Raw genomic sequence first — 14,415 nt, 5'->3', positions numbered from 1 at the left:
ATACATTCGTTACTCATTAGCACATATTTGTTTTTACTAGGGCATCACAATCCACGTGGTAGAACTACTTTCGATCCGTTTTATTTCCGATATGTTTACGTGTGATTGGCGAGATGTTCCGAATGATACTACATGTAGTTTGTCAGATACAGAATTGTCTGGAGACACACCTGAAATAATGTCTAGTTATGTGTAAAAATCATGATCACGCAGGAAAATAACATTGGCCACACAGTGTTCCATAATAAAGAGAAGAAATAATACGCAAACTTTGATGCCTACATATTAACATGAAACGCTTGAAACTCGTACGAGCAATGTAATGTCTGGCGCTTTATGGCGGGTTAACTTCATCATTTGTACCCATATGTTAATTTAATATATTCGGATAGATACCACATGAAGTGACCGGTATTCAGGAGTGTGATGTTTGAATATCCCACTATATAACAAAGTCAAATATTACCAGTAATAAGAGCAGTGATGTTGTAATTTAATTCTTTATAAAAGCAAATCTTATTTGTGCCGAAGCCACGTATTTATTCGTGCAATCATGTAAATTACTAACCAGAATCTGGGGTAGAATCAGCCTCATACGAACTATCTAGGTAGACGTGGTAGTTTGGTCCAAGAATATCAACGGGTAAAATTGAAAATCCAATTTTCTTCGACCAGGTGGTGGTCATTATTGCGTAAACCGAAATTTCATTGTCTGATTCAATAATTACAACCTGCGAAAAAAAAAATCAGGTTTCGTTTTGTCATTGGATTATAATTATAATTATTATTATTGTATTTTTTATTATTATTATTATTATGATTATTATTATTATTATTATTATTATTATTATTATTATTATCATCATCATCATCATTATTATTATTATCATCATCATCATCATCATCATCATTATTATTTTCATCATCATCATCATCATCATTATCATCATCATCATCATCATCATCATCATCATCATCATTATCATCATCATCATCATCATCATCATCATAATCATCATCATCATCAGTTGCAATTTGTTTTTATAGTGGCGATGAACATGTATAATGTTTCTTTCATGAAGTAATAAATATACATAGCATTTGTTTGATTTAAGCACACATACAAAGTACACATGAGAACTGGATATTTTATATTCTTGTCTATGGTGTCACGAAACGGCGTCTTAATAATAATACTCGTGTTAAACGTTTAACCTACCGTACTAAAAGATTTCTATTTTATTTTTAACACTAATTTATATTGATATAAAATACAACATGTAGTATAGGCTAAGCAAATTTTATGTTTATCTTGTTGTATTCAACAACCATTACAAAACATATTCTGTTAAGGAGTAACTGTTGTCCGTGAGACCGTACTGTATAAGATAACATAGTATGCAATCGGAAAAAAAAAAAAATGTCATGTCTTGACATAAAGAAACTAATGTAATGCTTAAAATCAATCTTAAATTTCTAAGGTTCCCAGCTTACCTCAGTTACCGGTTATTGAAATTTCTAACTGGTTTTAGGCTAAAAACGGACCTAATCCGTTTCAACGGATAAACATGACTCCAATAAATACAAGTTCATGTAAATCCTTTTGAAATATTTAAATAAAAATAAAAGGTATTACTCGATCAATATGATCCGACCAGTCTGATTTCTATTACCTTAATTACATTCAGAATCGTCTGCGGATATGCACGTCATAGAAATTCAGTTTATTATAGGACAATACTATAAATTTCATACTTTTCCCAAGGTTTATTCGTATTGTGTTTAATTAACGGCAATATGCATGACTTTTTGGAAAGTAGGTCAACGAGTAGGTTAGACGATACTAAGAAAAACAATAAACGTTCCTGTTGAGCTGTTATTCTTACTTAAATCAGTGTATTTTGTCCGTTTCTTTAGATCGATAACTCGGAGAAATTTCGTCACTTCCGGTATATATCATTTACTTTGGAATGTTTTTGTTTTTTTGCAAACAAAAAGTTATTATTCCACTTCACATGTCTGTATAAAGTCAAAGCCACTTAAAATCCTGTAAATAATAGCAGACATTTCCATTTTTTTTTAAAAATCATTCCCTAAATAAAAATGTTTACGGGAAGTATCAAAACATGCCGAAATTTCACGAGCTCGTGATGATGAATGTTGTAACACCGCACTTTGGGGTCAAACGCACTTTGGGGTCCGACCCCAAAGTGCGTTAAACTTCGCACCGCACTTTGGGGTCAAACGCACTTTGGGGTCAAAATCGAGAAATTGACCCCAAAGTGCGTTAATATGCTACATATCAACGCACTTTGGGTTCCAGAGATCTAAAGGTGTCATCTAAGATCTGCTTAAATACTGAGGACTGTGCTATGCGCTAAATTATAGGTTCTACTGAATGTGGATTGTATCACAACACAATGTTCCGTTTTATATTTTAATGTTTCTTTCTTAGTGGAATACCACAGATAATATATAACATATACACAGGTTATCCTGATGTTAACAAATTAATATTAAAAACAGTAACAATTATTTCTAGTGGAAAGCCACAATACAATGTTATCACTTGGAAATCCAAAATCTAACTGACTCTAAATTTTCTACATGTATCTTTACAATAATTCTAAAATTGATTTCGTTTTAACTGACCAATAGAATTTTAACCTTTTTGTGTCTTAAATAACAAAATGACCAATCAGGTTTCAATACAAAATAATGTAACATAGCAACATAGAATTTATAACAACAATCATCACCTGGATATTTTATCAGTCATAAGGTTTAACAACATGATAAGTACAGACAGCTTAATTGACCTTATCACCTATATATTATAAAACTTTTAGCACAGTTGATTGGACAAAGAGGAAAAGCCGCATTTTAATCTTCCAGTTACATAATTTTAAATTTGACATCTGTTATTGAAACATATACAATTTGTAACTTAACATATTTGAAATTTCACAAATTTTGTTTTAAAAATATGACCTTTTAGAAAATGATTATATATATAAATATGTGTGTTTAAAAGAAAATCATCATGCATATTTATTCTTTTTTTTTTAAATGAATTTTATCATTTTTCGGCTGCACAACAACTGCGACATTGAAATATTTGAGGTGGAGTTCAAGATGGCGGTCAATACATATTTTTTTTTTAGTTTTGCATTCATATTTTATTTTAGTTTTTCGTACATATTTTATTTTTGTTTTTCGTACATATTTTAGCCAATCAAAAGAGCCTTCACACCTCATAACAGCCCATAGTTGAGTATAAAACTAGCACAGTGGTTTGGTCACATTTCGACCCATTTGTGGAATCGGCCCAGTCGTTTTCGGCCGGGCAAGTCTGGTTTCGGCCGACCTTTTTCGGCCCATTTTTTAAATTATATGTATTTTATATATTTTTTTATTATTATATACTATTATATTAGTGTCTATTTGGAAAGGGCTGAAGATTGGTGATTAGTTATTATTATGAATATGCACCACTCAACCCCACGCCCTGAGAATAGCGGGGGGGGGGGGGCATTGACTTTAAAACCAAGCCGACCACTGGTAAAATCTTCGCCCTGCGGGGGATACTCAGATAACAACATTCCTGCCTCATGCCCCGGACGGGGCCAACATCAAAGCACGATTCTTTTTTAACCCGCACTCCCCGGGGGCAAGAGAGGTGGTTACAAATGACTGGTGTATTACAATAATGCTCAACAAAAAATCTAAAAAGGTCATTATATTCCACTGATTTAGAAAAAATGCTTAAAGCTAAGCTTTGAAGGATTTTTATGAAAATTGGGTCAATTCTTTTGCACATCCAGATTATGTGCAGAACTTATATGCCAGGTGTGCCGGCTCAAGGTCGGGGGACACACCTACAGGTCAAAGGATTAAGATTTGGGTTTCATGCCCGCTCCTTATTTCCAAAACCCCATAAAGGATTTTCAGGCACTTTGTGTAAAATGCTAACCACATCGAGACAATATGCAGAACCTTTCTTTGGGTTACCGCGGACTATATGTATACTATATGTGTTGTTATTTTTTTTTATACCTCCAAAATGAAAATGTTGGTATTTGCAAATAGCATTTGCAAATGGGGTACTGTAATTTACAGATGGCGAAGTGTTTAAAAATGGCGTTTTACAAATGGCGTAATTATCCAAACCTCTACTTTGCAAATTGCGTCATGTAAAAATATGTACTAAAAAAAACAAAAATAAAATATGTACAAAAAAAAAACTAAAATAAAACATGTATGCAAAATTAAAAAAGAATATGTATGCAAAACTAAAAAAAAAAGTATGTATTCAAAACTTAAAAAAATATGTACGACAAACAAAAAAAATATGTACGAAAAACAAAAAAGTATTGAAAAAAAATGCAAATGTCACTTTTATGCCACCGTTCAAAATACTCTAGTACAGAAATTGTGTATTCCTTAAATTAAAAGATGCTGCGAAAAATGTCCCGTTCTGTCAGTCATTTACTTGATAACTTTTGGTGCCATATTGAGCCCCATTTTAAATATGTTGGGAATGAAATAAAATGCAGTTATTTTTTCCAAAGAACTATAAATATACTCTATTGCAATGTTCTGGTGAAACATCAAGTTTTTCGATCGGACTATTAATAGTGATTTTTACAAATACATTATTAAGCTTATCAACAAACTTAAGGGTTTTTGTAAGCTCCGTAACAACCGTTCGCCAGGGGAAACGGACAAAAGCGCCCCCGCCCTCTTTCAACATATCATCAGGCACATTTTTTTACTGAAATGTCTTGCTAAAATTGCCCAGAATTTATACCTTTGCCTATGCTAAGACTATCATATTTCTATAAAATGTGTAAATAAAAAACGGGAAAATAGTCCATTTCGCTAAAAACAATGGAGTTAATTAAAGGTGTACATTCTTTTAAAATAAATGGAAAATTTGAGAAAAAATTATTTTAAGCTTAATAATTGATACAAATTCTTTTTTAGGTGATTTATTTGGTGAAAGTTCTTCGCTTACTTATCAAGACCATTTAAATCCCTATTGATTCTACTATAATCCAGGGCACATGTTTTGCGTCTTTTTGATACCTTGATTTTTGTTTACCATTCGCTTTGACAACAATATATTATTTAAAACATAATGAACAATAATTTTCTATGACCCTAAAGTGCGGTCGTTTGCCTGATGTTAAAAAATACATATGTACCTGTTGAACGCACTTTGGGGTCGAAATTGGACCCCAAAGTGCGTAACGCACTCTGGGGCCGGACCCCAAAGTACGTAACGCACTTTGGGGTTGGACCCCAAAGTGCGTTTGACCCCAAAGTGCGGTGTTACAAATGTATTACTTTAATATACATCGATATCTTTTTACCTTCTCATTGCTAAGATCGGCACTTGTCTTCATTAATGTTTGTACAGACGGAACAATAACATTATCAAGAAGAATCGTCTTGTCACTGGCTTTCAGAAATCGAACCTTGGCGATTTCTGAGAATGGATTTGTTAGATATATATTATAATTATTGTGACCAAGGAATGGTGCCAAAAACGTTGTCCCGTGATTGTCTGCTTTGTCTGAAACAGAATACATTTAAATGTTTAATAACGATATATGTTTGTTGTTGGTGTTGTTTTCATTATTGTGCGTGCGTGCGTGCGTGTTTTGTTTTGTTTTTACGCTTTTCGTTTTATGTTGTTTATTTTTCGTTTGTTGTTGTTTATGAATTTTCTGCTGCTGCTGCTCTTTTAATCTGCTCTGCTTTCCTCTGTCACTTTATAATACAAAAATGATTGATATTTACCAAGTAAAATCAACGCAAGTTCACACGTAAGAACTGACTTCTTTAAAATAATAACTTCAATCATAAAAAGACCTTTACGTTTCTTCTTCGTGTGTAAATATATCACCAGTAAGACAGAACAAAATCTGATACCAATCCAAGTATAATAAACGGATGTCAAATGATTTCAAATTAGGATCTCAAAAACAGGAGCATAGAGTAACAAATGATCAATTTACATAGGAGCACGATAAACGAAAGTCATACATGCTCAAGTAACGAAGGAGCATAGTAAACGGAAGTAACAAATGCCAAAGTAACAAACAAGCAAAGTATACAAAAGTTACATATGCCCCGAGTCACAAAGGAGCATATTATACAAAAGTTACAAATGCCCCGAGTCACAAAGGAGCATAGTATACAAAAGTTACAAATGTCCCAAGTCACAAAGGAGCATAGTATAAAAAAGTTACAATTGCTCAAGTCACAAAGGAGCATAGTATACAAAAGTTACAAATGCCCCAAGTCACAAAGGAGCATAGTATACAAAAGTTACAAATGCCCCAAGTCACAAGGGAGCATAGTATAAAAAGTTACAATTGCTCAAGTCACAAAGGAGCATAGTATACAAAAGTTACAAATGCCCCAAGTCACAAAGGAGCATAGTATAAAAAAGTTACAATTGCTCAAGTCATTAAGGAGCATAGTATACCAAAGTTACAAATGCCTAAGTCACATAGAAAACGGAAGTAATATATGCTGAATTCACGTTGGAGGATAATTAATTTAAGTCACAAATGCCCTATTTTAAAAGGTGCCAGTAAACGGGAGTAGTAAACAAAGGTTATTTCAACTTTATGTTGAACTGAACATACAATGGTGAAATTTTAGTAAAACTAGTGAATATCAATAAAGGAGTCTAAGTAACTTTGTTCCATGCATATAATTAGATCGAAAGAAATACAAAATTTTTATATATGTATACTAAGAAAACATAACACAAATTTTAAAAAAGTTATAAGTACTATAGTTACGTAGGCTTACTAGAATCACTTAACATTTCCAATTTACTTCACACTATTATATACATTTCTGTACAATGCACTTGTTAACATTGCAAGACATTTTAGTTTACATACCTCCGCTTATCACTTTGCTACAGTCTTTATCAGGTAGATCTACAAATAAAAAAAATGTGTTCATTGTCTGAAATTAGGACATACAATATTACAGAAGAACAAACTGTAAGCTAGATATTTTAACAAAGTAGTTCGATAGTATTAAGCCAAACGACAAAAAAGTTAGCAATTAATTGTATCAATACATACAACAGTTTAAGGTAAACATTAAGTTTGTACGAATATAGCAATAGCGTCAAAGTACTTTGCAGCATAGTTTTCTAAACAACAACAGCAGCTGAGCTTCAATAATTACATTCAGTCTTGATTGTTTTATTTTCACAATGATAGTTTTGCTCTTTATTTGGCCGAATGCCGCCTAAAATCAGTTTGACTTCTTGTAACATTTATGGGGAAGAACTAAATATAAGGTCATTCTAAAATTACAAACTGAAATCTGTGAATCTCATTGGTCATTCTAAAATATGTAAAATAATATAAAGGATCTTGATAACTTTTTGTTCTAGGTCAGAAAATCGCTTCTACGTTGCAGAGAGGAGATATTGCCCGTACATAAAATAGCACATCAACCGGCTCGTAGTACAGTTTGTTGGACTTACCCTTCTGAGATTCCTGCATAACTGTTTGCAATTTGTACGAATAATTACTGTCATTATTATATTATTAAACAGGCACTGCTGATATATCTTCATGAATTAAAAAAGCCGAAATGATTTTTGCAAGTAAAAGCTGATATTTACCTAGACCAAGTCTCCTTTTTAAAAATATTTATTGTTTACAATTATCACCTGCTTTCATTTTGTAAACGAAAACCTGCAAAACCAATTAACGACATTACCCACAATTTTATTCGGGATATGTCGGCTTATTTCGTGTCTCATTAAGATAAGTTCTTAACTTTTTTTACTCTTCAGTCCCTCTATTTCTTCTCTCAAAAACGATTTATTAGACAATTTTAAGATAAAAATATACTGGTATATTATAGTCTGAACCATTTCCGTTTAAGGACGATTGGTGTTAAATATATGAAATACATGTATATGTATAACAAAAATTGGCATGCTACAGATATTCGAGAAATCCATATTTCATCGATAGTTACCTATTCATTTCTTGTTTGTTCTGGTGACGTTATAAATCAGTTAAAACAACAAAAATAAAAACAGTTGGCCGAGATTTATGCTGTTTTGTTAAAACACAAGGAATTGACGCTGGGAGTCATATGATATTATCAATTTCTTTTAAAGATTTAATAGGAACAAACTTTGTTCTCTCAAGTGATCAAAACTTTATTAAGCAGTACAACTTACCAACAACAAATTCAGCAGGACTGGTAAATGACGTCAGAAGCATTACGTCGTAATCGATTGTCTTGGTATCGATTATAAAAGTGTACATTTCGCCAGTGCTATTTTTCTGAGTTAGAACATATAATAATGAAAATATGAAGAAAAAAACACCGATAAAATTATAACTAAAGTAGATATAAAGCAGTTCCTTTCTTTTTTTTCAAGTTTTTTTCTATTATCAAATTGAAAATACATTAAGACAACCTGATTATAGTTTTGAATGTAACTTATGTGTTTCGTGAAATAAATATGTATATTTAACACATTCAAAACTTTTTTTTCATATTCTGAATACCTAAGGCATTTGTCAAACTAATAAACTAAAGTAATAGAAAGAGCATCGAAACAGAGGCTATCTGATTTGTTCCAGGGGACGTAGCCCCCGAGTATTAATTCGATTGCCAAGTGTTTTGATGTTCTTTTCTTTTGTATCATAGTCAAACATACATGTAAAAACACGTTTCCTGTTGTCACAATATGAAACCCCGGAAAAAGGTAACCAATGGACAAGCATTTGAATATGATACTTCTATCGCTTTCCCTTTCTCTGCCGTCACAATATGTAAACCCCAGCAAAAAAAGAGCCAATCAATGGGTATGCTCTGAAGAAGGAAGCTGGTAAAGTAGGAATTATCTACTTTTAATGAGATAACCGCCGTTGCTTCAGTGCTTCATTCACGATTTGGTTGTTACCTCGTAAAATAGTCTCACATTTTATCTGCTAATTTAAGTGTAATATGACACGAATAGATTGGAAAATGTTTCAGGTACACCGAATATAAAAAATCGTTAAGTAATACATGTATGTATATTGTATTTAAAGATATCAATGAAACTAAAAATCGCCATAACGCTTCGCGATTTTTTATCAGGGGAGAGAACTACGTTTTCATAAGTCTATATGGATTACTCGCCCCTGATGAATACTGATTAACTACATGTATTTCCTGGTTCTTTATGTTCTAATAATCTGTTATGTGATAGAATTACATTCTTTATTTAATTATTCCTTTTTTACGAAAGGGACTATTCTTATTTTCATACACCAAACATTGTTAAAGGTACATTTTGCCTCAGAAACAAATAGTTTTATTCCTTTTTTAGAAGTTTATAGAAACTAAATAATGGTTTATTTTAAGAACAAGTAAGATGCGTATCGCCTTCTTTAATACATAATACTAAATCACTGTAAGTGTACTAAAACATAATACTAAATCACTGTAAGTGTAAAAATTGCAAAAAAAAAAAAAAAAACAGGAGCAAGAGATGATAATTGGCCAATGAGTAACTTTTTTGAAACTATAATATGACACAAACAAAAATGACAAGCTTTCGAGAAATAAAAATTATAGCATTACTGAGGCATAATGGTCCCTTAAATTTTCAAAGTTAATTAATAGTAAAAGCAAGAATGTTTCTTCAAGAAAATTACATGTATTTTTGTTCATAATAATACATAACGATCTCATTCTCCCATTTTAAAATTGCTATTGTATTATTTCTATTATTTCTATTTTTTTTTTTTTTTTTTCTTATGTGCATAATTATGTTCATAGCATTGTTACTATGTTTTACTTTACTTTGTTGAGCCTTCAGGTATCGATCGACAAACACTCGAAAATAGCTGCATGTCAATGTGTAAGCATACCTGAATCTTTACAGTACTTAACTAAGTATTTCAGAAACGTTTAGGGCTCAAAATTAAAAATGGATACCAATTATTTAAACTTTGATGAAAATGTCATGTACCCTCACCGCTGTGGGTTCGAATCCCGACAGGGACTTTAGATTCTTTCTTGTAAGTATTCAACAAGCTTACGGAACGTCGGAGGTCCTACTCGAGTGCCCTTTCGTGCCTGAAATAATGCACAAAAGGCACCCGAGGTTTCCTACGCCAGTTAAGCTGGAAAGTCGCCATATGACCGATACTGTATTGGAGAGAGGACCCCCCCCCCCCCACACACACACACACCCCAGATGTAATTTCACACTCTCTCCGATCCCGGGGAAAAGAGAGCTAGATATACCAGCCGATATTATGGCACTTGATAAAAATAACACCACAGTTGTAATATAATGTTAGTAGTATACTTACAAAAACATGCTCAGTTCCTACCAATGACGTTGGTCTGTACCAATGAATTTCGTAATTTTGTTTAGTATTACAATCGGAAACGGAAATGGGGAGGACAGTTTGCACTATGCAAGCGGGTGAGCATGTCTGTATGACAACGCTTGATGATGTAATCTGCATAAAATAAGAAATAAAAGATGAGTAAATGTATTAATTCAATGAATAAATAGTTGACATTATTGGTTCAATATTGAATTTATTGAACGAGTTGAATAAAAGTTATATTATGCGAGCGTCTGGCAATAATGAATGCCCCAAATCGTTTAAAGCGTAAAAGGGAAATAAGGATTATGTAAATTCTACAAATAGGAGCAGAAGCAGCAAAAGGCGCAAAAAAACACATTGAGATAACTTTTTTTTCAGACAGTAAGTGCTATGAAAATATATGTGAAAATTGTTAAATGCCAGATATTTATTACATGTATATTTTTAGAAGTTTGCCAATACAATATAGATCTACCTAAATTTGTAATTATTTTAAAGGAGAAACAAATAAATGTTCACTTCTATGGAAAAGGCAAACATGAATTTCATAATGTTTTAATTGTTTTAGCTTGTAACCCGAACAAGGTTGCGTTAAATGTGAAATTATATGCCATAAAAGTAGGAAAATGTAAACAAAGTAGTGTTTTGACTTCCATGCTAAATACTAATTCACTATAACTTCAATGAGTAACCTTTTGGACACTATAAAAGTATAACAAAATTAAAAAGCTTTTGAGAAATAAAAATAAAAGCATTTCTGAGGCATGATGGGTAAAAAATAGCACATTATCACACTAACCTGTATGCTTGTAGTTATGATCGGCTCTGCTTTCGTCTGCAGGATAATTTTTGCAATGCCACAACTTTTAACACTAAAATGGACTGGGGACGCCTTTTTAACATATATTGTTTTATAAGTTGTCTTAAAAGTTCCGGGATCTGGCGTAGAAATGAACGAAACGGCTGAAACATAAGAACTAGTATTAATTTTCTACGCCCCTGTACTAATACTGAATATCTTTCCTTAAGCTCATAACGATTCGGAAAATTTCGTCATTTTCCGTGTGATCATATAATTAGATAAGCGTCGATAGGAACAGGAACAGATATAAAAATCTTGTCAAAAAGTGCTTCTTAAGAATTCTATAGATATAGGATGTGAGGAAAAACGATCGTTTTGATCAATAAATGCATCCTACTTGAGTTTAGTCATACCTGACAACACGTTTATGTATTTTGTCTTTAAAGTCTTTATAACACTGAGAAGTTCATAGGGCGGCTTCATGCCTTACTGATTGAAGAAGAATTCAATAGCCATAAAAGTACCATTTAAGGTCGGAGCGAGCACTTTTGTAGAATCATAATAATCCTCCGTTAACTAACTGGACAACTTTCGAAAGAATCAAGGGTCTCTTGCGGGATTCAATCCCGCAGACTTCAGCAAAAACAAAGTTTAAAGTCATCCCAAACTACTTGACAACGAAGCCAAAGCGGAGGAAAGTCCTTAAATGATATGCACGTGCTCTTAGCCTGGTAATTACGGTCATTTTAAGTCCCAGTCTTTACCAAAACATTTTATAACAATATTATGTATAGAGTGTTACTATCACGCAATTTGGCTATGATTTATGAAGAAACGATCTGTTACAGCTTAAAGACAAAGTCACTTACCAAGGTCATCTTTTGTACATGTATCCTCGTCGATTTTACCGTCACAGTCGTTGTCAATGCCGTCACCAGGGGCGGGAACAGACAATACACATTTCTACACGTTAAAGATAAATAGATATTATTGTACAACTATAAATAATCATTGGTAAATGACTTTTAATGCTCTATATCTCGGTAAGTCAAAATGACTTGACTCAACAACTACTAGTCGTGACTTTTAATGGCCGGTTCTCTATGTTACCAAAACATTTTATAACAATATTATGTATAGAGTGTTACTGACTTTCTAAATGTCACAAATGAATCAAGGACTGGGTTTAAGCCTATAAATAACCAATATTTGGGTTATCAATGACTATCCAGAACACAGTATAAATATGTGATCCCATGTGTAACCATTGAGTAGACATATTAAGCCTATATTTAATAAATAACTCTTTGTTTTTACTACGCGTAATCAGTGATTGGTCTTGACTCTATCTGTAACCAATGAAGGCTGTTACCAATGACCAGACGTGATCCTTAGGACCTATATGTAACCACTGACTGGCTGTGATTCAATATGTTACCAATAACCAGCTGTGATCCTATAAGTAATCGATGATCGGTCGTGATCGTATGTGTAACAAAGTCAGCATTGATCCTGTATGTAACCATTTATCAGCCGTGATCCTATGTGTAATAATTGACCTGCATTGATCCTATCTGTAACCAGCCGTGATCCTATATGAAACAAATGACCGGCCGAGATCCTATATGTAACAAATGACCTGCATTGATCCTATATGAAACAAATGACCGGCCGAGATCCTATATGAAACCAATGACCGGCTGTTAGTCTTTATATAAAACTCACAATTAATGATCCTTTATGAAACCAATGACCAGCCGTGATCCTGTACGTAACCAATGACCAGTTGTGATCTTATAAGTAACCAATTCTATATCTAACCAATGACCGGTCGTGATCGTAGTTGTAACAAAGACAGCCAAAAATCGGCTGTTATCTCTATATAAAACTGACACCAATAATTCACTGTGATCCTATATCTAACGAATGATCGGCCGTAATTTTACATAAACGTCGAAAGGTGTTTTGAAAACATGTAGTGCAAGAAAATTTCTTTTTTGTTATCGGTATTTTTTCGGTCCGAGTTCTTGAAATATACTACAAGCGAAAAATCTGTTAAAAATCTCTTTCAATAAAAGAGCGATCAGTTCAAATGTCGTTTGTTTCCCAATTGTTAAGCTTTGTGTAGGGGGGAGACCAAAAAAACAAAAAAAGGCAAAACGCTTTTTTTTATTCAAGGCTCATAACTCCGTTAATACGCACAAGTACTAGAGGTACATATTAATCTTGTAAAGTTTCATTTAAATTGCAAACGTAGTATAAGAGAAGCAGTCAAAACAAAACTTTAGAAAATAAAAATCAATAAAGGGCCACAACTCTGACAAAAATCATTGAACCAGAAAATGCGAATGATATGCACAACTAGAAGTAGTACTGATCATTCCTGTAAATTTTGGATGTAATTACATTAGTAGTTTCTGAAAAATACTCCAGAACAACTACTGTGTAGCTGGCTACAAAAAAAAACACCTTTTTATTCAAGGGAAGTAGTCCACAATAGTATAAGAGAAGTCGTCTAAACAAAACTTTGAAAATTAAAATCATTAAAGGGCCATAGCTCTGACCAAAATCATTGACCCGGAAAATGCCAACGAGATGCACAACTAAACCTGGTACTAATCATTCTTGTAAAGTTGAAATTGCATAATTAGTTTTTTAAGGAAAAGTCCGGACAAGTTTTTTGATGGACGGACGGACGGGCAGACAGACAGACAGCGGAGAAGTGATCCCTATATGTCGCCACTACTCTGAAGAGGCGACACAAAGAACGAAAACATAACTTTTTTTCCACAGTAAGACTTCACATGAGATTTTATCTTTTTAAAGCAACACCTTTCGGCAACAACCGAACTATTTTTCTTCATAGAGGTGAATGACTACAGTCCTTGAAATGATAAGAAGAGACATAATAATTTAAATATTACCAAAACTCTTTGAAACCCTAGAAAAAATTAATTCGTTTTTACGAAATATTATTTCGTAATTACGAAATATTAATTCGTAATTACGAAATATTAATTCGATTTTACGAAATATTAATTTCATTTTTATGAAATATTAATTTCGTTTTTACGAAAAATTAATTCTTAATTAAGAAATATTAATTCGTTTTTACGAAATATTATTTCGTAATTACGAAATATTATTTCGTAATTACGAAATATTAATTGGTAAAAACGAAATGTAATGTCGTAATTACGAAATAATAATTCGTAATTACGA

General features: G+C 32.7%; 1 protein-coding gene across 1 annotated transcript in view; it reads right to left on the bottom strand.

Moving 5' to 3' along the window:
* Window positions 1-14,415, bottom strand: part of LOC132743174 (uncharacterized) — a 44,685-nt gene that overhangs the window by 18,750 nt on the left and 11,520 nt on the right. The window contains exons 4-10 of the mRNA XM_060731699.1: window positions 12,063-12,156; window positions 11,191-11,354; window positions 10,368-10,520; window positions 8,234-8,339; window positions 6,924-6,962; window positions 5,376-5,578; window positions 569-731 (exon numbers count right to left, since the gene is read on the bottom strand). Coding sequence (XP_060587682.1) covers window positions 569-731; window positions 5,376-5,578; window positions 6,924-6,962; window positions 8,234-8,339; window positions 10,368-10,520; window positions 11,191-11,354; window positions 12,063-12,156 — 922 coding nt within the window. The remainder of the gene's footprint in view (window positions 1-568; window positions 732-5,375; window positions 5,579-6,923; window positions 6,963-8,233; window positions 8,340-10,367; window positions 10,521-11,190; window positions 11,355-12,062; window positions 12,157-14,415) is intronic.

The sequence above is a fragment of the Ruditapes philippinarum genome, unplaced genomic scaffold (assembly GCF_026571515.1).
Source record: "Ruditapes philippinarum isolate M1 unplaced genomic scaffold, ASM2657151v2 ctg1235_1_1_1_1, whole genome shotgun sequence".
Lineage (NCBI taxonomy): Eukaryota > Metazoa > Mollusca > Bivalvia > Venerida > Veneridae > Ruditapes > Ruditapes philippinarum.
The sequence above is the reverse complement of the archived record's forward strand: the minus strand, read 5'-3'. Positions and strand labels throughout refer to the sequence as shown.